Source organism: Athene noctua, chromosome 1 (genome assembly GCF_965140245.1).
Source record: "Athene noctua chromosome 1, bAthNoc1.hap1.1, whole genome shotgun sequence".
Taxonomy (NCBI): Eukaryota; Metazoa; Chordata; class Aves; order Strigiformes; family Strigidae; genus Athene; species Athene noctua.
The window spans coordinates 193,397,067-193,421,315 of record NC_134037.1 but is presented as its reverse complement, the minus strand read 5'-3'; the positions used below and the strand labels follow the sequence as shown (position 1 = coordinate 193,421,315).

Sequence of the window (24,249 nt, the reverse complement as noted above, 5' to 3'; positions counted from 1 at the left end):
CCCCCTCTGCCTGTGTAAGGTCTCCCAGGTTGGTTAGACCAGGCAACTACCACTGAGTTCCCCTACCCAAATTATTAGGGTTGTTTTTATGGCCAAAAGTCTGGTATCACTGCGGAGCAGCAGTAAATTGGGGATCTGGTTTGAATTGTTCATATGTCAGTAATTTACCACATCAGCCTTTTAAATACATTAGAAGAAACTCTATGAATGCCTTCTCTGGTTAAATGAGGGAACGTATGGCAAATTAATTCCCACTGCCCCATGTGGAGAAGACATACTACAGTGTCGCAATGCACTCCTTGGCTGCTTTGTAGTTGAGGTCCACAGGGATATCATGCACCAGTGTTCAGCTGTTGAACTGGGAGGTTAGCTTGAAAGGACTGGTAACTGCAAACTCCATAACTGCATGGGCACTGCTCCAGTTAATCCAAGAATGAAGAAGTGGTGAAACACATGGATAGTCTGGCTAACGTAAAAAGCGAAATCATGGAGGGAAGGTAAAATCTGGAAGGAGAAAAGATAAGCCTCTTTTAAGAAATTCTACACTACTTTTTATTAAGGCCATACTGTGCCTAAAAGAATAGATTTTATGATACTGTTTTCAGGTTGTGATAGGCTACAGTTTGATTGAGTCAAAGCTTAGCTTGTGTGAATGTTTAGGGCGTTCAAATGCACTTTCTGCACCTGTGCTGAAAAAATAATTACACCCAAAAGTCACACTTTTCTTTTTTTTTTTAGAAGTGACACCCAGCTCACATGGCAACTGCAGTTCTAAAATTAACAACATATGTTTTCAAAGTTGAGATGTAAACAGGGTTTACTTAGTTAGGAAGCAATTGCCTTAGGTTTGTCTTGCACCTGGTAAAGAGCTTGTTAAAGGTAGTATTGCAACCTTGAGGGGTTTTTTAGTTTAATTGCTAAGACAGCATTTTAATAGCTTTGTTTTAATCTTGATATCATCTGGGGGGAGGAGGGTAGAGTTATTTATTTGGTTGCAGGGCCACGTGGCTGGGACGGATCTTATTTAAGTTACATACATCTTTAGTTGACATGACTCACATTACGATTGGCCTGAATAAACCAGCTCTGTATACTAAAAATAAGCAGACAAATGTCAAACACACCACCACATTAGCAGAACCTCACCAAGCTAATTCATTGCATAGATGGAGCCTGGTTTCCTGGATGTGGCCAATACATCCTGGTATTTGGTTTGTAGATCACTGCTGAATACACCCATGGCCTTGCAGGGGGGAACTACAGGCTGAGGTGTGACACACATGTCTCCTGCATGGTCCATGTCCCAGTGACTAATGACAACCTTCCCCTGCAGGGAAATCACTTAAAACCCACACTCAGCAGGAGCCACCTCCTCTGGACTAGCTAATAACCTCATCAGCACATAGTCTCCCCACTCTTTTTCTAATAATAGTCACTTCTTTACCCTAAATTAGGAAGCTAATATGAATCCATTCACAGCTTGCCCTGATGACTTTTAACCTGAGACCACAGCTGGCCTTTGCACTTTTTTATCAGAAAAATTCCAATAATCATTAAACAAAGTTTTCTCAGGTCTCAAACCTGAGCCAATGTATCTCACAGCCCGTATTCTTGTGACACACTGGCCATGGTGTTTCATCCTGTAAAATCAGTGATAGCAACATGAATAATTAGATGTTGTATTTGGACAGCATCAGGATTACACTTATTTCTAGTTGGCTATACTGCTTTTCTTTGTAGCTAGACTCACGCTGTCTAACCCTGGAGAGCACAGAGCAAGTCTGCAAAGTTTTAGTCCATGAGATCATCCCAGTAATTTGTTACTGCAGGCACTATCTGTCTAACTTTATTTCCCCATGTTAAATAATTGCAATATTGTTTCTTAAAAACCCTTGACAACAAAAATCAAAACAACCGTAAATAACCCACAGACATATGGAATTGTTTTGAAAAAGAAAGTAAATTGCTGAGACTCCTTAAAAATGGAAATCTACCAAGGAAACCCCAGCAGTCTCTTTGACAGTCTGCTCTAAAACTTTTCACTTGCTTTGATGTTGTTTGTAATTTATGCTCCTCAGAGGCTCTTAGATGAAGGAAATCATCTATTTTAATAATGTGAAACCTTCTTCTGGCCACCCGAGATGGGAATTCTGCTCTGTTTCCTGTGCCTCTCTGACAGGGCCAAAGGGGGAAGGAGGGCTTAAAAATTGCATGGCTGTTAGTGATCAGAGCTGTGGCATCACCCACCATTCTGAAACATCTGCCCAGACGTTACTTATCTCTCACTGGTGAGGTTACATATTTAGGAAAGCTGTCTTTTTAAGCTCACTCTCCGCAGTAGTGTTATTTCACTGTATTAGTAATTCGGAAGGATAGGTTATGTGGTGACAATTATAGTACAAAAGCAATTATTGAAATAGTCCCTTTAATTCAAAATTATTTTAATTACTAGTGATACCTGTCCTTTCCCCCCCCCCCCTCCCATTTCTGTGCTAAGTCTCTTCATGATTCAAAAATTGCCACTAGGCTATCACCTTTGGTAATTGCTGTTCTCTGAGCTGAGTGAACAAAGGAAAAATTAAACTGGAGTGTGTCAGGCAGGCAGAACAGGAAATATATGCTCCTGCAGGAAAGCTACTCTCCTCCTAATTACCCTGCAATTGCCAGGTTCAAAATGTAATTTATGGGCAGCATAGATAGAATGGCCACATTAGTCCATTATTTCATGATGATCTTTTCTACTCTTGATTTCAGAAAGGAAGGATTTTGCAGCTCTCACTGCATTGGCATTGTCAGCTGCTGCTCTGGGCAGTGATGCTAGACAACTGTACTTGAGAGATACTCCCCCCAAAAATGTAAAGCAGTCTCCTAATAGCGAGGTTTTACAGAAGGAGGGAGGTGCTGTAAAGTACAGTTAAATAAATAAAGCATGACCTGGTGGGCTGCCTTAGGCACTGCTGACCACATTTGGAAATAGATGCAGAAATGTTTGAAGGAAAAGGGTTTTCCAGCATGCAGCTTCTACTGCTGCATCTACCACCTGCTGTAAAATACACCAAATGCAGCAAATGGACCTAATAACACCCCTAGAATCTGTTCTACTCTGACAAGCATGGAGTAGCCTGCAAAAGGATGCAGCAGTGGGCAAAGCCACCAACATGTGATATGCAGCTGGTACATGGTTTCAGCTGTAGTGTTGCTGCCTGAGGCCAAGTTTACTCTTCAGTCAAGTTGGGGCAATGACTTATGTCTGAGTGAGATTTAACCATACAACAGGACGCTCATGGCCAAATGGAGCTCTGGAACAATTCATTGCCCACATAGTTATTCAGCTTCCTGAGTGGGCATCATACCCCACTGAGCTCTGTGTTCCCAGAGATCACCATAGTTTGTGGTACCTGAGCTAGTCCCACAGGGTCATGGGACGGCTGAGGCTGGAAGGCATCTCTGGGGATCATCCAGTCCAACCCCTGCTCAGAGTAGGGTCAGCTAAAGACCACAGAAAAATTGGCTCTGCAAGCTTCCTCTCCTTCCCTACAATACACTACTTCCCTACAAAACACCACCTACGGGTCTTCTCCATCCTCTTTTCTACCTGCCTTATGACCCAGTTCTTCATACACAGTTTTTTTCACTATTGAAATCTTTCCAGTTAAAATAAGAGAAATTAATGCTTACATTAAAACTAACATTGTGATTTGCAGTCAACATCCCTTTAAAGCTAATTTTGTTGGGAATGTTTTATAACTTTTATCAATAAACGAAACCAGAATCAATTCTGGTTGTCTGCAGACCCAGGAAGACAGCAACACTTTGTTTCACATTTGGGCTGCTTTGGAAGGATTTCTTCACAACTGGGAGGTGACAAAGTTAAGATGGCATCTAAACTCATTTGAGAAGCCCTAAGATATATAATACATCTTTAGGGGCCTGACAGATTCATATGGCAAAGGCAGCTAAAGACTACTGAGATAGAGCACAGGCACTGAGTGGTGGCATAAAGGCAAAGAAATGTTATCTCTATCCAAAAAAAACCCCACATCAAGTCAATATCGTGCAAAGGGAAAAGGGAGAAATAAAGAGAAAAGGGAGAAGCAAAGGAAAAGCAAAAAAGTGAAAGAGGAAAGGCCAAGCACAATGGCAAAGGGAAGACTATCTTGCTGATTCTGTACAAGCCTCGGAGTCAACTGTCTGAAAGCTCAGTGTCTCTGAGCTGTACACAAAGCCCATCAATATCTTTCCTTGTTGCAGCTTAAGTCCATAAGAAAGTTCTTGCCCCTTCCCTGAGAAAGCATTTGGTTACACTGTTTGGGAGTTTCACTCCTAAGTATTCCCTTTCAGTTCCTTGCGCAGAATGCAGAGTACTCTTAGGAATGGGAGATGCTCCCCCTGATTCATTCTGCTGAGGTTTTGTTTTTACTTGGCCCTGAAGAATTGACTATTTTTAATGACTTTTATGATTAATAAAACTGTCGGAAGGCCTGCTGGGGTCTTCAAACTAGTTATCAACAAGTCATCTAGCTCTTTCCCATAGTGTCTAAGCTAATGGCAAAGACCCAACACTTGATCTTTCTCCCCAAGCTGAGCCTTGTCTAGCAGGGTTTAGAGTCATGTTGGGGTGATAAAAAATCCCTAAGAGTTACTTTCTTGCTGCACTGTGAAAAGCCATAGTCTCCTGGAAATCTATCTGTCTGTCTCATCTTCTCTGCAAAGCTCTTGTGCAGAATCTTCCGCTTTCCCCCATCTGTTTCCCAGCTGCAAGCAGGTGACTTGATACATGTTTAAAGAAATCCTGGATGTATATCCTCACAGCTGGGCACTGAACTGCTATCAGCAACACATGTTGACTCCTACACCTTTAACAGTCTCCCTGCTGGATCACACTACTAAACATAAATTCATGCTCTGAAGAGGCACACCACTTCACGCAGCACATCCTAGACCATTCAGGACCTCAGTCGGGCAGATGGGATGCTTGAGATAGTACAGTAAGACCAGAGTGCGAGAAAGGGACTGTTCGCCAGGGGTCAGAGAGAGGAAGAAGGCAGCAACAGCTTGTTGTGGCACTGGGAGGGAGAAGCAGCACTGATGAGCAAAATTCCTCCCTGTTCCTATGCCCTCTCCCCACTATCATGTGTTCATTTCCTTTCTGCCTCCCTGGGAGGGGCAGGGAGACAAAAGATACACTGAAGAATAGGCAAAGGCACCTAGGCATGCCTTAGTGATATTGTAAATTCATAAGAAACCTAAAAAGATGTATGGCAGTTAATGAACAGCAAAACATGTGAGATATGGATTGAAAGGTGTATTGAAAGATATAAGTTTAACTACATCAGGACACAGCATGGTGTAAGACCAATTTTTTTTATTCAAAAGTCATACAGTTCTAGTGCTTTTCCTTCTAGTTGGTAGCACATTTCACAGAAATAAAGGATTGATAACATCCTGCAGGAGGTTGCAGCTGGGGAGCCACTGAGTCCAGACACATTGGTACCACATTCTAGATTAATAAAGCAAACAAAACTATAATAACTTTGTAATTTATTTCTGCCTCCTCTCATCATCTGTGTGTGCAGGAACAAACCTCAAGTTTGCTTTCCATGGATGACATCTAACAAAAGGATCAATTCACATTTGATTTGTCCTTTGAGTTGTAAAGGGCAATTTTTATAACTCTTTCTTAACATAGATTTATATGTTTGTGCTTATCATACTTATCCATTGTTTTTCACAGGCCACATTATACCCGAGGAAGACACAGCAAAGATTACTAGTAGGGGCTGCTCTCTTTTAAAATCCTTCATCAGGTATCCGAACACTGTGTTGCTGCATTACAGTGGGTCAGATCCTGATACCCTCACTAGAGAGACCGACCGTTTCTGCTCTTCAGGAGCTCTTCCAGTATACATCTGGGTACTCCAATCCAAGCTGTAAAGTGCAATGCTGTTAAGCCAGAATCGGGGATCAAGAATCTGAGCCTGCTCAGAACAGGAGATGTTTTTTCCACAGTGGCTCAGATCCCTGAAAACCTGAGTCTGCACCACAGGCAAATATACAACAGCTGAAAACTGGTTTTAAACATCCTTTATTTTGAGCTAGTATGTCAATAATAGGTAAAAAAGTATATCCCGAGCAACTCTTTCTAAAAACATATTAAAATAGTTTTGCACATTGCTGGAAAACATGCTGTACTTATATCAGAAAGAGAACAAAAGAACCTTTTACAAATCTTCAGATAATCTCAAACTAACTAGTTTTTAACATCCTCTCTGCTAGAATTCTGGGCTTTATTAGTTGTTGTTCTTGCTATTCCTGAGTCTTTTGTAGAACAACTAGACTTTTTTTTCCAGGCATTTATCATTTCTTGAAACATATAAAAGAGAGCACTTGGATTCAACTAACAGACCATCCAAATGCTGCTCTGCATAGGGACTGATATATGCTGACAAGGAGGAGAAGTCAAATTTTCTTTATATGGTTCTTTATGGTGAGCAAACCTACTTAAAACAAGCTCCTTCTCAAGGCAGCATATTGATTAGAGCTGACGGGCCGAAAAGACCTTTGGGAGACAACAGAATATGGCTTGAGTCAAAGAGTAACACTAAAGCTGGCAGCAGCAGCATTAAGAGTCAGTAAAACCTGAGAGAGTTTGTCTCACACTGAAATTTATTGCACCCATTTGGACAGCCATTATAGTAGTTAGTAATTTTATCTGCACAAGTTCATCTGTATTTGGACTCTCAGAGCTTAGTAAGAGGTCTTGCAAGGCAAAACCATACCCAGAGCCCTGCTGACTGAGGCAAAAGACTGCTGTGCTGAAGCAAGATACAGCTGTGTCTGGAGATTGCAAAAGGATGTCCGTTTAGATGGCCAGCTATGACATATGTTAACAGTAACTCTGAAATAAGGTGATGGTAGGCCAATGTAGACGAGTATTTTCCTAGTCTGCGCTGCAGTGGTTGTCTTCTGTGGCTTGATGAAGCTGTCACTCACAAGCAAAAATTGCTGGTTTATTGAATAGAAGTACATCTATACTTCATGTTTTAGGAACTGAATGAGACAAGAAAAGCTACACCAGGCTAATTTCCAGAGAGGTGGTATCAAATTCTCCTGATGAGACATTTTGAAGATGGTGGATTAATGCAACTTTGCAGATCATTTTGCATTGTTCCTTTGCTTAACCTGGTTTCTGAAACTACTGTGACTGATGTTCCATATCTTCACTGATGATCTGTTCCAGTGCTTAATTACATTTGTCTTTGCAACATCTCTCCCAATGGGTTGAAGCCTATCCCACCAAAGACCAAGCCACTGGAATCACCTTCAAAATGTTAGTGAAGAATCTGTTCCTGAGACAGGTGGAACTGATGCCACTGAATCTGACAGGGAATCAGCTGTTAATAGTGCTCTAATGAAACAGGGGAGTACTGAGCTGGGAGTGCATATAGGTCTTCATATTGCATAACACCCCCAGTCCTTAGGACAAGTAGAGAGAGTTGACTGAACCCTGAAAGGGAAATTATGAAGAGGAATCTGAACTAAACCTCCTTTGCCTTCCATACAGATCACAGTGCATATGATGTTGGCATATCAGGCATACTGATTAAGTGATTCTTAGGGTCCTAGATTCCCTCTAGTCCATCAAGAGAGGTAGGAATCTCCAGAGGGCATTTTTGAGTGTTAGGCAGTAGTTAGGTCCCCTTGTAAGTTCAGTGCAGAAAAAACGTATGCCTACAAACCCACTATCCTCTACCCCATTGGCCAGCTAAATCAAGATCTGACCAAGAGGGTCCAATTCCTCCTTGATTTAACTCAGCTACATTCCTTTTTAGTCTTTTTAAGCCCTGCACAATAGGTGGAGTCCTGACTATATGAGTCACATGACTTCTCTGTTCACAAAGTGAGAAAATTGGCTTGGCTGAGGTCTTCAAGTGACCACCCAGCTGACCTTCGTCATGGTTTAAACCCAGCCAGCAGCCAAGCACCATGCAGACACTCACTGACTCTCCCCCACCTTGGGAAATGGGGAGTGAATTGGAGGGGTAAGGGTAAGGAGACTCATAGATTGAGAGAAGAAAAAATTAATAATTGAAATAAAATAAAATAAAAATAGTAATAACAAAAAATACAAATAAGTAATGCACAATGTGATTATTCACCACCTGCTGACTGATGCCCAGCCTGTTCCTAGCTCGTGATCCCAGAGAAAAGAAAATCCTGAAACCACAATCCCAGAAGTGAGAGAGAGCTTCCCAGCCAACTCCCATCAATATACTGAGCATGACGTTATATGACATGGAATATTCTATTGGCCAGTTTGGGTTCAGTGCTTTGGCTATGCTCCCTCCCAGCTTCTTGTGTACCTGCAGACTAGCAGGACATAGGAATTTTAAAAGTCCTTGATTTCTTAGCAACAACTAAAACAATCAGTACATTATCAACACTCTTCTCATATTAAATCCCATACTGAATCCAAAACACAGCACTATTCTAGCTACTAAGCAGGGAAAAAAAAAAATTAGCTCTATCCCAGACGAAACCAGGACACCTTTAAACAGTCCTTAGTCCTTGCTACTCTTTGCACTCTGTATTTCCATTCACTCCTCAATAAATTAGAGCCTTTCTTCCTATCTTCACTGATTTTAGGTGTAAATTCCTAATTTTTTATTTTGCTAAAGCACAAGGATCTCTTCTCCTACTGTCACGTGTGAAATCAGGTTTTTGTGAAAAAGGACCCCTATGGAGCTCTTCCTCTCTCGAAGGGCCATTGGTCCAGAAGTTATTCTTCACATAGTAGGATTCAGCATCTTAAGTGCTTCCCTGTGGCCAAACTTGTTTGGAACCTCATGACATCCTTACTTTCACACTCAGCCCACTCTAATGAGACTTTCTCACAGCTGAGCCTTGAGCTCCTATTCTGTATTTGGCTTACCAGGCAAACCAGTGAAATGTGGGCATGTTTTTAACTCATGTAATGGGAAGTGGAACAGAGCTCATCTCTAGTGAGATTACCTTCTTCATTGAACGTAAGTAATCTGATGTCCCTTGGGCAAATGAGCTCAAGTTCTCTGGAGACCATTGGTGACTGTATGTAGCAACTCCTGATCCTGCCAGGAAAGGAACTTCCTCAAAGTGAGGAGGGGAAGAAAGACAAGAGGAAAGGAGGAAAGATTGTGTCCTGAAAAATGCACTTGGTTATTCCAAGGAATCAATGAATACCAGAAAGACATCCAAAGCTTTGATATTACTGGATATGGAAAAACTATGACTGACCACAGTCTCAGCCACCAGTACCATATATCTACAGGTGCTTGAAGGAGTCCTTTTTCCTTCTTGCAAAGTCTCTCTAGGTTTCTTACCCCCTTCCTTGGGCCTTTTGATCTGGTGTGAGGGCTAGATTCCTAGCAGAGAAGAGGAAAGGGTATATCTCCCAAGAGAGTCCTCTGAGTAACGCTGCTTCCAGAGTATGGGTGTCACTCTTAGCCACCATGAAGAACCTTCACACATCAAGGGCATTAAAGGTCAAAAAACTGTGTGTTCTACATTGGCTTCCGGATGTGTAATTCCAAGACACTTTGTGTGATTTCCACCCAGCAGCAGAAGCTGGCCTCAACCAGACAATAGAGGGGATGTCACATAGAAAGTTCCTAACATGACCAAACTGATGAGGAAAAGAGAGAAAAATAAAACTTATAGGGTACATATGAAAGAAAACACCAAAAGCAGTTGCCCTTGATCTCAGGGGGAAATCAAAAGCAGTGTTGTCCCACTGATCTTCTCAACAACTTCATCTACTTACAATTTATTTCTGCCTTCCCATCCCCCTCTCCCCTAAAAAGTCTCTGTAGAAATGGTTTCCTGATTTCACACTGGAGGCAGGAGAGCAGCTCTTCATGGAATATTTTCAATGCTGTTCATCATTCTTCAGACCACTGGTCCAAGGGCATGTTCCAGGGACAATATAGGATGCATAGACTGTGTCTGTCACTTTTTGTTTTTAAGTCACCACGCTTCGAGCCATTAAGAAACTAATTATACTACCAAGTTAAAAAAGACTTTATCACTCCTCTTCTGCTAAAGAGTTAACTTTCCTGGACCAGGGAATCTCTCTACTCATATTCAGCTGATGCAAGGTCAACGACAAACACACCGAGGAAGTCAGAGTTGCTTTATTTTTCTTGTGAGCAGGTCAAATAAAACACTGCTGATGCTCCATTTATCTGGAGCGACAAGCAAACACTTGGCAGCGGTGGAAAGCATACACTGGAATCTGGCACCAGGCTCCTAGCACAGCTGTCAGCCTGCTGACTAATCACTTCATCCCCACACTAATGCTGCTCCAGGTCTATTGGACCCTTTCATCTCAGATACCCCGGCACACACTCCTCCTGATAGAGCTATTTATACAGAGATGTCACTATTAATTGTTATGTAGCATTTTCTTCTAGGAGGGCTTTTTTAGCCAAGTTTTTTTTCAGTGGTTTTCTCTTTCCTACCATATTCCTTCAAGGAGGGAGCTGTGATTCTGCTGCTTCCAGTACCAGCCAGGCCTTAAGTAGATACCCCCTTGCCAGACTGAATTTTCTTGAGGGCTTTTTGCATGTGTATGTGCATGAGCTTCATAGCTTGTTTTTCTAAACAGCCTTTGCTATCAATTTGTTTTACTTTGGTGACTGTTCTGGCAATTAAGCTGCAATGGCACAGGACACACCTGACTCTGAAGAGACCTGATTTATCTTAGGTTTGCATTATCAGATGATACTTGTAGTCTTGTCAGCACAAACTATTTAAGCAACTCCCAAGGACAGTGTTAAAATATAGGTGGAGTCTACAAACTCTGTTCTTGGCAGCTGTGCTTTATTAGTTGTGCTGTGCAAAGGTGGTGCGGCTAAGGTAATGCAGTGCTTTCACAGAAGCATTATATATTGTGACAAGCTGAACAACCTCCAGGACTCTCACTCATCATGACTCCCATTTCATACCTCATCCATTATAGGAATGAGGTATGAAAACATTTCTCTGTTTCCTAAAGATATTAGCAGACTCCTGGGAAATCGTTTACCTGGAGAAAGGGAAGTGCCCAGCTTCATTTTTTTGTGTTCAGGCCCGAACAGCTGACCATGGCAGGGCTAGCTGCTCTTTTTATTAGTGAACGATAGGTTTTGACAATCAGTAACTGTAAAGAACTCAGACAGTTAATTGGTTTCATGCTTTCGGTTAGCAAAGGTACAAAAACATAAATTTGTGTCACTTCCGTACTGCGTTCGGAACAAGGATATCCAAGTGCTTTTTAAAGAATAGCAAAGGACGTCTCCTAACACACTGAAGGTAGGCAAGTTCGGTCATCCCCGTGTATGATGAGGATGGTGACTGGAACCCTGGAAGGGTTGACTGATTTTGTCATTCAGACTTGACATGGCAGAGCTAGAACTAGAGCAGAGGCTCCATATACTCACATTTGTATGTTAAATACAGAACCATCCTTCATATTTTAAGGTATCTGGCTGTCCTCAAACAGTGGATATTCTAGAGTTTATGGTATCATCCCCCATTTCTTGGCATGATTTTGGCCTGAAACAAATGGATAATGTACACATTCATTCTGTAGGTTATCCTTATGGTACTATTTCTTGGCATTCTACGGTTACCTCAGAAAATACCCCCATATGTTCTGTTACAACATTGGGATGGCCTGATCTGCAAGTCCAGATAGACCCCTGTGGTAAGCATGCTTCATATGTCTTCACTGAAACAGAATTTGAAAGATACACAGGGACAGCAGCAAGAAGTGGGCATTTCCATTGCCTCTGTGATTCATTCACAATTATCAACACAGGAATTCCCTACTGTGTGCATGGGAGATGTGCAATATCTTCAGTGCCAGGCAGTGGAGATAATTATACAGATCTTGGCACAATGTTCTCAGTTTGTGCTTTGAGGAAGCACCATGTGGAATTAGCTTCTCGCAACAAAGGGATAAAGAGTTTTCCGTAAAAGACCTTCACCGGGTTTTAGGTTGGCTTTGAGGGAAGAAGGAAGTGTTTCAGATACTTTAATCTGGAATAAAAATAGACACTCAGCCAACAGATCTCCTTTAAACCATGGATTATGTTATCATCACTAAGTTTGAAATATCATTTCAAAGTCTTGGTCAGATTTACTGTTTGATTTAAATCAGTGTAGCCTAATTCAAGTCAATGGAGCTATGACAGTTTATACCAGCCAAGGGACTGGTGTCTGATTCAGAGTATTGTTTTCCCACAATTGGCCTTGATCTTCTAGACAGTGATAGATTTTCTGGGTATTTCAAATACTGCAAATATTCATACAGCTTTTCTGAGGAGCTTCTTGAACACTTTGACATCTACAAACTCAGGTCACCTTCCCCATGTTTACCTCTCAATGTCGACAGTGTAATTTTTTTTATTCAGATCAGCTCTTCACACTAATTGTTGCATTCCTCTTTCCTATGGAGTGCCAGGGCCACTTGGTAATAGCTGCACAGTGCTTGAGGGATGGTAACCATAGAGTGAGATTGAGAAGAAGAATGGATTAGATGATCACAGATATGTAGATAACACTGGCTAAATACTGTCGCTTCTCCGGACACAAAAACAAATACAGCAGATAGTGTCTGATATTGTACTGAGCTTTTTGATAATAAGGCTCTGGACACAATTCTTGTGAAGTGAAATTATACAGACCAACTGGACTACAAAATATGAAGCTTGAGCATTTGTGTGGCCTTTGTTATGTCTGGAAAAATATTTCAGAGTCTCACTCTAATATGTTTTCTTGGCACAGTCTTTTCTTCAAGGCCTAATTCTCCATTGCTTTGTGTTCCTGATAATCATTCATACCTACATAAAGTAGGTATAAATTACCTTCATACTGTAACACAGTGAAGAATTGGGATCACAAATTCTTCATCATAGGAGGGATTTTTCTCTTTTGAATCCATTTAATATTGTTACCAAATACTTGCAGTTTGGTAAAGAACTGCATCTGTTTTACTTGTAACTTGGCCAGGCATCCATGCTGTCTGTCTTTGAAACACTGAGACTGAATTCCTGCAATGCAGCATATATGCTTAGCTGCCCAGGAACTTCTTGTGGCCACTGCTGAATGCCATGATTTATTATCATGGCAAGTAGTGCAGCTGTAAGCAGCAGCTTAAAAGGAAGCATAGAGTAGGACCCAGATGACCATGATTAACCTCAAGAAGTCTCCCGAGGGCCACTGAAGCAATCTGATTTGGGAATCTCTGTCCACTGACTGAATAGCAAATGCCCACAAGTGCTTAAACCACCTTGGTGCTCTTTAAAGGCTGGCTGTGGCCATGCAGTCTGATGGAGCTAATAACCGGTCCCACCACAACTAACCTCTCAGGCTTTTCCAGGGATTGAGATGGCTCCACCTCTCAAGTTGGATCACTAATCAGTTTGAGTGAAAAAGTATTAATCTCCCCAAATCACTGTGTTTCTGAACGTGCACATCTGAGAAAAAAATGAGGCCACAGGGTATCCAGAAGTTTCTCAGAGAAGGGTGACTTGTCCACTGGGCAGTGCAGGAAAACAGGTTGTTGGAGACTTGCATGGTGTTTAGGTGCCCACATCCCACGTAGCCAGGCTGATGGGAGATATCTAATCAGAAACTTCAGGTGGTATGTTGGTTATTAAGTGACCTTATTACTGAACTTTGGGCAACTTTATAAGGTATTTACTCTCTCTGTGAAGTCAGGGAGTGCATGTTCTGATCAAGGGCTTTAAAGAAAAGTGGTGCTTACCCAAATTGTTGTTTAATTGCTTAAAATAAAAATATCATTTACTAATGTAGTAATTAATTCCGGGGCATAAGCCAGTAGCAAAATATGCATGAGTGTTATGTGCCACAGTCATTAAAATGTAAATAGGTCTTTTACTTTGACTGCATGATCTTGCTTACATACTTTAGAAAGAACAGTCCAAAATGGAAGTCACCAATTTAAAATAACTGTTGTTTTTTAATAAGAATGCACGAAGAAACGCGTAACTGTTTTCACCCTGGTCACTATAATATAATGATTATCCTTATAAGAATATGCTACATTTAAAAATGGAAAAGGTAAAAGGGAGACAGGAGACTTCAACAGTATCAGCATAAATGGGAAAATATTGTAATGTTAAATTTTTGTAGTATATTGGCTACCATTAGAGCAGCAAACATAGATTTCCAGATGTTTGTGAAGAGTCCAACAGTTATATTTTATATCTATAGCTGTAGTAACAATTTCTATTCAGCAGCCTAGAAAAACATTTCATGTCACAACAGGAAAGAAATATTACTGTGGGGTTTTTTTCTCTCTCATCCCCTATATAGCAATTCTAAATACTTCAGTCAATGCCAAACAAAAATCATGGTTTAAAAATTAAAACCACAGTCACTAGGGGCAGGACATAAATGTGCAGATGTTTTGTGATGTTGAAGAACTTTTCAGGCAACAGTCACAATGCTGTTGTGGAGAGCACTGGAAATCCATCAGAGTTGGACACTGTCAAAAGCATTCCCTAAGCTACACTGTCAGAAAAGGCAGTTACCTTTTCATATTCCCTTAAGAAAAAAAGTAAGAAAAAAATCAAAACTAGAAAACCTACTCACAATGGCCTTTATATAGCTCTCACTGTTTTTTTTAGCAAGGGATTGACTGTAATCTGTTAATATAAGTGAACAACTTATATCTAGAGTTTACTGGGCAACCTGTACAAGTGGAAAACTTCATTGTCCCAAAGCACTGCACAAAACATTAATTTTCCTTCTCCAGGAAGGAAAATTTTTACAAGCTTATAAGCTGTTTCTGTTTCAGGCACCTCTGTGCCTTAATGCTGTTATACAAATGGCTGCCTGAAAATCTAGTATTTACCACATCTACCTGCCTAGACAAAGAGACATCATGAATAACAACAAAAATAGCAGAGGGGAAGTTTTTAAAGGCACTCACTGTAACTGGTACATTTAATGCCTGTGTGTGATGACAGACCTCTTGCCTCCCAAGTGTTGGCAGGCACTTCTGTGAACATGCATGTAGCACCAAGCTGTCCTGACAGAAAATGAACTGTTGCCTCTCTCTACCACCTGATGGTTACAAGGAAGGAAATAAAGGTCAAAAATATAAATGAATGTCAGCTCCTCCCTCTCCTGTTTATTTTACTTGCTTTAATTAGTAAGATGAGATTACAGGTGAGGTTTTCTGCACTGCCTGTCCCCACTGGGCCTCAAAGGGTGCCGAAAACTCTCCAACAGCAGCAAGATTCCATAAGCAACCAGAAACTCTCTGAAGCAAGAAAGCCATGGGCATCTGTGCAGCTTCCTAGCAAAAGTGAAGGGGGATGCTATAAGTAAAGGCGATGTGGTGGGAATACTGGCTTGTGCAAGACAGGTGGTCCCATGGGGAAAGATTGTCATATGTTAGGGGAGGCAGGGATAAGGCCGGGAAGTGTGCGGCCATGGGTAATCGCAGAGTTGAAACTGCATCTCTGATGGCCTGGCCTCTTTTCAAAGCTCCAGAAATTGCCTGTCATATGTGGCTCGTGTCAGGTGTCAGGTACTATTTTCCAGAATGAAATGCACCATTAGCAGGTAAAGACAATTCACCAGGTACAACATAGCAGAACTGTAATTATTTATTAGATATTATTTCTCACAAAATGCATCTCCAGGATCACATTGCATTAGCCACAATATTGGACTGATGGAGCATAAACAAGGGTAATGATAAACACTGGTGAATGGAGTTGGGAAGAGATGGTTATTAGGGTACCGGTGTGTTTCATGTGGGGTTTATTTAACAGTCTCATTAATGATCTGGAAAAAGAAGTGAATAACCATTTAATTAACTTTGCATTTGATACTAAATTAGAAGTTGCTGCAGACACCTCCGAGGGCAGAGAAATAAATCAAAAAGAGCTAGAAGCATGTGCAGTAAAGAAGAAAATGAGATCTGGTATGAAGAAAAAAAGCAAGCTAATCTCTCTGGAAGCAAATAATCTAAAATGTAGCTATCTGTGGAGGAATTCTGGAGAAAGCAGTGTTGAAAGAGATGTAGGAGTGTTAATGGACTATATATTCCATCACAGCTCGAGTATATGTTTACAGAAGCAACGCATCAAGAAGCAGGAAGGTAATAGCCCTTCATTGTAGGGCTCTAGTGAGAACCATCTATAATGCTGCACTCTGTTTTGGGCATCCTGTTATCAGAGAGATATAGACAAATTGGAATGAGTTCAGAAAAGAGCCATAAAAATGATCCCATATCCCTGGAGATAATGACTTATGAAGAAAGATCAGAAGAAGTAAATGTGTAAGGCCTTGTCTGAAAGATGACTGAAGCAGGGCAGGAAAACAGTCTGCAAATATGTGAAAGCGAAAAGGGAAGAGGATAATTTATCATAGTAACTATTAGTAATAGGATGAAATAATAAGTAACAGCAATAAATTTAAAAAGGGCAACTTCAGGTTGAATGTAGGGAGAAATTTCTGACAGTGGAATTTGGGTTAGTTTGCAGAGAAGTTTCCCAGGGGTAAAAGTAAAAGCTGCATTCAAGTCATTTAAAATCAAATTGGACAACTCACTAGAAAATGCACCCTGCTATAGGGAACAATCTTCCATTGCCTGGGGAATAAGCTGGATGACTTAATAGGACATTTCACACTCAGATCTTTATGACTGTGATATTTTTAATATGCATGGTCAACTATTTCAGGAAAGTATACATTTCTTTTGCTGTCAGGCCTGATGATACAAACACTTGCATGCAAACATAACTTTTAAGAAGGCAAGTAGCTCTGCTGACAGCACAGCACTGCTGACGTGCACAAACACAAGCCTGAGCTCTTCAGGTTTTTGCAGGATCAGTCTTAGATCTTGCAGTTGTCAATATCAAGATGGTATATACAGGTAACCACATCATTTACGGGTAGGTGAAGAAGTGTGCAGAACAAAAGATGGAGGTTGGAAGCTCCAGTGAGGATGTATTATTATTGTTATTATTATCGTTATTGCTCTTAGTATTTATAAATGACTGGTAGTGTAGAGTTCAACTCCATTTCTTAACTGTTCACCTTTTTCATCCTCTGCTTTCACCTCTGTGCAGTGTGTTCATTAGACAGTGCAAGACTGATTTCTATACTGTTTTTTAACATTTGATATTTTTAATATATCCTAAAATGTCTGTTGAATGAGAAAAGAGACAAGCTGAAGTGAAAACTTGACCATCTCTCAAATGAAGAAGAGATGTCAAAGGCTACGAATTTAAATGGATATGAGGGTAATCCCATCTTTTCCCCTCAGTTATAATGATGTAGTGTTGGACTCACTTCACCATCCGTTAGCAGCAGAGACAAGCTCACAGGCATTCAGATAGGTATGCTCCCTAAAACATGGGTTTTACATGTGGCTTTTTTATGTTTTTGTTTTCTTCTCTTCCCTCCCTGCTCCCTGATGGGCTCTGTGTGGGGCTGGCAGCCTGGTGGTGCCGCAGTCAAACACCCGAGCCTCAGGAGTCTCCAGCAAAGGGTCGAGCAGCAGCAGTTCCAGTGAATCCGAGACCAGCTCAGAGTCTGACTCAGAGAGCGAAAGCAGCTCCAGCGAGAGTGACGGCAGCAAGCCCTCACATTACTCCAGCCCAGAGGTAAGGGATTCTGCTCTTTGTGATTTAGGGGGGCAATCTGTTATTACACCCACTCAGACCTTTTTCCAGCCAAGCCAACACAAGAAGGCTGTGGGGAGATGCAAAAAAAAAAAAAAAAAAGGAGGAGAAAGGCCCAGTGATCCTCCTCCTGCCATGCTGTGAAATGCAGGTGGCAGGGGATCCTGGGGCAGATTAAAGAATTTGAAACAAAAATGAAGAAAGAAATAGCCCTGTGATATTTTTCTCGAATTGGAGATGAGTGGAGTGCCTTGCAAGGCTCACAGCTTGCTTGAAGTTTTATGCAACTCTGCCTCCATAGCAATGGCTTGCTTAGTGCGTAAGTCCTAATGTGGGCTCCCAGCACTGCAAGGGAACTAAAGGCTTCTCTACACAGGGAAGCTATTACAAAATCAGTTTGAGGGTGGATTTTTAAAGTAAGGCAGTTGTTTTTCACTCACGCACTTCCCTCACCTCACTCTCTAAGTGAATTATTCTCTGCTACTGCTGCCTTTGTGTGATTTATTTTAATCCACCTCCAAAATGGACTAAACTAATTACTCATGGTGCAAAACATTAAGCCCTAGCTTGTCATCTGGAAGGCTAGTACTGAAAATTTCCACATGTAGACAAGCCCTAGCCAAATCACAATTAAACCGCCAGTGCTATGCCACCTTCTGTTTTCACCTCTGCAGAGTGCGCAACAGACATGATTTCTCTGCTCTGCTTTTCTACCAGAATTGACATTTTTACATGTTTTGGACAATACACACCTTTAGCATAAAATCATGAACGCCACAGCCACATCACACACATTAATGTATGTGAAAATATTCAAAGATTGTAAATACACGTTAAATACAGCCAATGTATTTTCGTATTCCACATGAAGCATCCAATCACCACACTCCTCCCTCCAAAACTATGTCTCACCTATTCTCCCACCCTGAAAAATTATACTGAATAACCAGCAAGCCTTTCCTCAACTTTTGCTCAGTTATTTGGGGCCATGTTTCCTATCAGGCATAATGCAGGACTTACATAAACATCCTTAATATATTTTTCTCAGGTTCTGTCACTTTTGTTCCTTATTTAACACTTATTTTCCTTTCTGTCTTTCCTTCGCAGTACTTTCAGATCTATTTCCAATTAATTCTCCTCTCACTTTGTCCCTTTCCTAAATCTCTCTCTCTGGTTCTCTTTCCTTTCATCTCTTATTCTCTTCCTATCAGTCTCTCTTCCCTGTTGTCCTCCCTGCACTACCCCACATCTTGTTTCCCATTCTGAGCATTCTCATCTGACCCATTAAGACCTTGTTCTCTCTCTGCCGAGTTCCCTGCTGGAATTAGTGCAGAGATCTCATGCTTGGTCTCTCCTCTCCCTGAGGGATCTCAGAAGGTGGAAGAAAAGGGATTAAGAGAAGAAAGAGAAGGGACCATTGGAGGGGGAGGAAATATGAGGTAAAAGGAGGAGAAGCATAGTACCAAGGAAGGAGTGTTTACTATCTAGGCAGATGCCCGTAATGCTTGAACTTGAGAGCAGCAATTCCACAGGGAAAAGGGGGAAGTTAATTAATTGAGGCAGGTCATGGATTTCATAAAGTCAAGCAGGGGACTGAAAGTCATGGAAATGTGGAGGAAGTGCCTCCTCTTAAGCATTTTATACATATCCTCTCGAGATCTGTGGAACTACTTCTGTACAGAGCCCAAGTTATCAGTGATTGTTGTCACGAAACAGGTGCACTGCTCCAATGGATTGTCTGTCTCCTTGCATTATATTTATGTGGTTTGCCTTCTAGGACATGCTGTATGAAACATGCTTATATGAAAGTGTAAATGACTCAAAAAATGCAATGGCTGCAGTGGTATTCATAGGTCATGCCTTGATGGAAGAGGCCATACATGGATAGGGTCAGGATGTCCCAGGGAGGTAGAATACCTGTGCTTTTCCCAAGAGCCAGTGCTTTCCCAGGCACATCGTATGACTGATGGCAGCGGTTCAAAACATGCTTATGTGATGTCTCTGACTGGAAGTCCTGTCTGCTTTGCATTAAACGCTTAAGCTTACACTTATGCACCCCGTGAAGCCATCTTTCTAAAGTATATACCATGTTCTTACCCAGTAAATGAAGAGAGACAGGTTCTTGGAAGTTCTTTAAAGGGAGGCCCTGTCCACCTAAATTTAAGCAGTGGACTCAATTCCAGTCCTAGTCTTAAAATTAATTTCATTTATTGGATAAGACAGAAAAAGCAAATACATCTTTGCTTTTGCTTTAACATTAACTGATAAATTCATGTACAATGAACTTGAGTGCTCTAGCACATGCTGGGCAGGAAATCCATCTTTCCATGTTGGGACAAACTTAATCTGGAAATCTGCAGACCATTATGAGGCCTTCATTCTGGTTTGGGTTTTTTTTTTCCATAATCTGAAATATTATATGCATATACTCAAAGATTTTTATTTTTAGGACAGTGTGTCTTCTGCGTTTGAGGTTATATAGAAATTCAATTGCTGTTTTATTTCTTCTGCATTTTTTTTTCCTCATCTTATTTTGAGATCTTTGAGCTGTTCTCAGGTGTCTAAATGCAGTTGCCTAGAGTGTATAGGCAACTCATTGTAAAGCATACATATAAAATAGATCAGATGAATTGCACCCTAAAAGTGTCTGTTTCTTTCCATTGACTATTTAGAGCCTGTAGTGACTACAGGCTTAGCTGTCTACACTTTATGTCTGCAGTAAACTAAGAATAATGGCTGAGCTAGAACAGGAGACAACATTCAGACTGGTTTCAGTGATGTGGACAAATTAAGGTGCCTCAGACATTAATGTGAGTAGTTACAGTTTTGTAGACTGCCAAACCTGAAATTATGAACAAGGGAATGAGGCTTCTAGCTCCTGTTTCTTTGCTGAAGTCATGAATTCTTCGCATGACCTGATTAACGTCATAAATGAGGACTCTGGGAAAACAACGACGTCTTGTCCTTGCAATTATTTCAGATGGTAGAAAAAAACTGTGGGTGTCAAGTCCATAGAAAGAGCTACATTTCAAAAGCTAAGAAATTGGTTTGTTTGTTCTTCATTCCATTGAATTATCCTACAGACTTTTAATAAGACTGAATCTAGTTAGACAACCAGGAATTCCCACTATGCAGGGAGGACAAGAGGGCAGAATGGGCAGAAAGGAAGCAGAGAACCCATTGCATGGGACAAAGCATCAGTGACCAGTCAACAGTAACCAGGCCAGAAGAGTGAGGTGTCCTGTCCTGGGCTCTGCCAGCCCCGCACACCAGATGCAATGTCCTTTATGGGCTGTGCTCTTATGACTAGTTCACAACCATTAAAGTTGTTTCCCCTTTTTCAAGCATTCACATATACTTTTTGTCCATGCTTATTCCATCATCACAAGTTACACTCTTTAATCTCAAGTCCCCACACTGTGACTGACCAGGTCAGAGCTGAAGTGGTTTGTAGGGTTATGCTCTTCCCCACCCTGCTGTCTCATCAGCAGAGAGCCACCTCCTGACCACTGTGCATCAAGTCCTTCAAGTGCCTGGACACTTGAAGTGTCTGAGGAGCCAATGCCTGTGAATCGCTGCTATTCCCTCAGGTACTGTGTGGCACTGACTCTCTTCTCTTCAGCTCCAAAAATAGGAAGAATGAGTGTGTCTAACAGACTAGCTAACTGGTGAGCATGCTCCTGACACCTCACCAGCCTTTCTTCACTGATAGATTTCATTAGGGAGGCAGGGGCAGAAGAGTTAGAGTTTTAGGGTTGCAGCATAGGAGGGGTATGTTTTCTGTATCTGTCTTGTTTTCCAAAAAGTTTTTGCTTCCTGTCTTAAGTATAGCCATGATTCGATTTCCTGACTGGTACACTCAGAAGAAAAGGGGATTTTACCACTAGACCAACTGTAGAAACTATCTTTATCTTTGCAAATAGGATTCATGGGCTTTAGCTGTATTCTGGGCTATTTTTGACAATGACTACAAACTAAACTCTCCTTTCTCTCCAGAAAACTCTTTGTGGCAGGAACTACCTCTTCCAAGGAGTCCTCAGTTCTAATTGGATAAAGCACTAGCAGCAGTGATAATAGTAAAATAAAGTAGTAGTAGTAATAATCATAATTATCGTCATCATCGTCATCATCATCTATGCCTTAAATATAATGACAAGGCGCCACATTTGTATGGGGATTGCCCTGAATAAAATCTTTGATATCAGGGCAGCACAAGCAGGTTATCATAAGAGTAAATTAGTATGTGGATTTACAATAGGCAGAGTATTCTGCAGGGATGGCAGATAGCTCAGTCCTACCCCACAGTGGGTTAAGTACATGCACATATTACAGACTGTCTAATCTCTCAGTGACACTGGTGTCGTGCTTCAAGTTTACCATGGTATTAGCTACACCTTAGGTCCCTCTTTGTAATAACAAGCGTAGAGTGACCCCATTACACTTACATTGTTTAACAGCCCTTTACCGCAGAAAGTGTTTCTGGGTAATGTTTTGACAAAGGTTTCATCTGGATGCATGCCACTCGTGCCTCTGGTTGCACTTGTTGCCTTGAAGAGATCTAAGATATATAGATGTGCAGTGTGGGAGTCATCCCCCCTAAATTTGGATACTTCTACTACAGATACCTACATTTGCTCATCACCTCAGCCTCCCCTTTGCAGTCAGTGCAGAGGAATAGACATTTTTAGGGCCTGGCTCATCTGGTCTATTTAGATGTCTATTTCAAGAGGGAATTTTTCACACCCTAGAAGAGTAGTCCACTGACTGGAGAAGGAACTCGTCGACTAGCTCAGATATAAGTGCCTATGTTGTACAGATGAATCCACCCACAATTTTTAAGGAAGTGTATCACATCCTTCTGTTTCTTGATGAAGCCTGGCACATGTGTATGCCCGTGGTGCATTGGTCCCTGAAACTATCTTTGTCTCGTAAAGTTCCCTGATTTGGGTTTTCATGCCAAACCCATATTTCATTGCAAGTCAGCTTTATTACAGACATTCCTATTACTGCTGCCCATCTGGGCACCACCAGCTTTACCCCAGTTAAAAACTGCCTAGTTGTCTACAAGGCCTTGAGGGCAGCGTGTTTCCATGACACAAAAAACAAGGGAAAGAGACCATTCCACTATCTAATCACTCTGGATATATATTCATCCCTATTTCCATCCTTATGTGCTGCTGAAAATTTCCCACTTTGAGCAAACTAACTTTTCTTCCATAGAATGGTATGTGACATGCTCAGGGGGGTGATGTGGACTGGTCAATTAGGGATTTTCTTTTTCTCCCACAAATGCTGTTAGACATGTAAAGTGGACTGGCAAAAACCTTCAAATCAATTTTTCCAATCCCCTTTTTCACCAGGCCTGCTCTTCATTCTTGGCTGTCACAATTTTGTTCTCTCGCAAGGTACCTTGGTTTTTAAAGTGATTTCAAAGTACAGTACTTTTCAGTTAGAGCAATCAATTGAATAAATTACTTCCAAAAGGAAATTGGCATCATTCATACACACTGACAATCTCAAGTATTCCAAAACTTTATCTGGGCCCAAAAATAGTGAGAAAGTTTTAAAAATCTGATTTTTTTTTAAATTTGGATTCTTTTAATTTACCTGATGGGCTGCAGGCTTTTTACTTTTAGCACATACATCTTAAAGGGGTTTTTTAGCAGACACATCTTAAGGTTTTTTTCAGTAGCCACAAGGATTTGAATTTTTATTTAAATAAACACCAGAAGTGCGTCTAAGCCCATGGTTCTGAGAGCTGAGGCTTTAAGAAAAAATAACAAGTGTCCTGAACAAGTGTCCTGACAAAATTAGTAAAGCTGGCAACATTGTTGATCCTTTTTGTTAGACTTCATAGTTGTATTATAGGTTGGTGGGACTCTAGTTATTCTGCCTAAGTAGCAGACATATCTCTCTAGAGAAGTACCATTTTGACAAGTTATGACACTGTATCAGTTAATCACTGCTTTCTACTTGTTTACTGTGATTCTTTGAAATCCATATTTTGTGAACCACTGTTTTCAAGAATTACAAGGTACATAAAGAGACAGAATGGGATGTAACAGAAAAGCTGGAAGTTTTTTTGAACTTCCAAGCTGCCCTCACTCTGACCTATACTTATGGGCAGAGGTATATTTTCCCCCACGTGCTTCTGATGTATGTCCTTTAAGAAAATAGAACTGAACAGTGGAAAGACTTCCATGTATAGTGAACCTTCTATTATATATCTAGTGAATTCAGTATGTGCACAATGAATGGCACCAAACAAATCTCTCTGTATTTTCAGCAACAATCAAAAAATACTGTTTATTTTAGATAAAGAGTTAAGAGTTGTAAAAATACGTCTTCATCCAAGAGAAATACTGCCCATCCATTTTCAAGATTTACACCTCAGGAAAAAAATTCCTCATGTAAGATATTAGGGAGTACACTTAAGAAAAAATAAACTTAAGGCAATCCAGCAAACTTCCCATAGGTATTGGCTGGCTTGATAATGAGTAAATTAGACGCTTTTGTGAGAAGGAATATTTGTATCATATGAATTCTGATGTCTGACTTTTTTTAT

At 40.9% G+C, this 24,249-nt stretch overlaps 1 protein-coding gene across 1 annotated transcript in view; it reads left to right on the top strand.

Moving 5' to 3' along the window:
• The window catches only part of AFF3 (ALF transcription elongation factor 3), a 325,782-nt gene that overhangs the window by 263,904 nt on the left and 37,629 nt on the right, over positions 1-24,249 (top strand). The window contains exon 12 of the mRNA XM_074930285.1: positions 17,501-17,666. Coding sequence (XP_074786386.1) covers positions 17,501-17,666 — 166 coding nt within the window. The remainder of the gene's footprint in view (positions 1-17,500; positions 17,667-24,249) is intronic.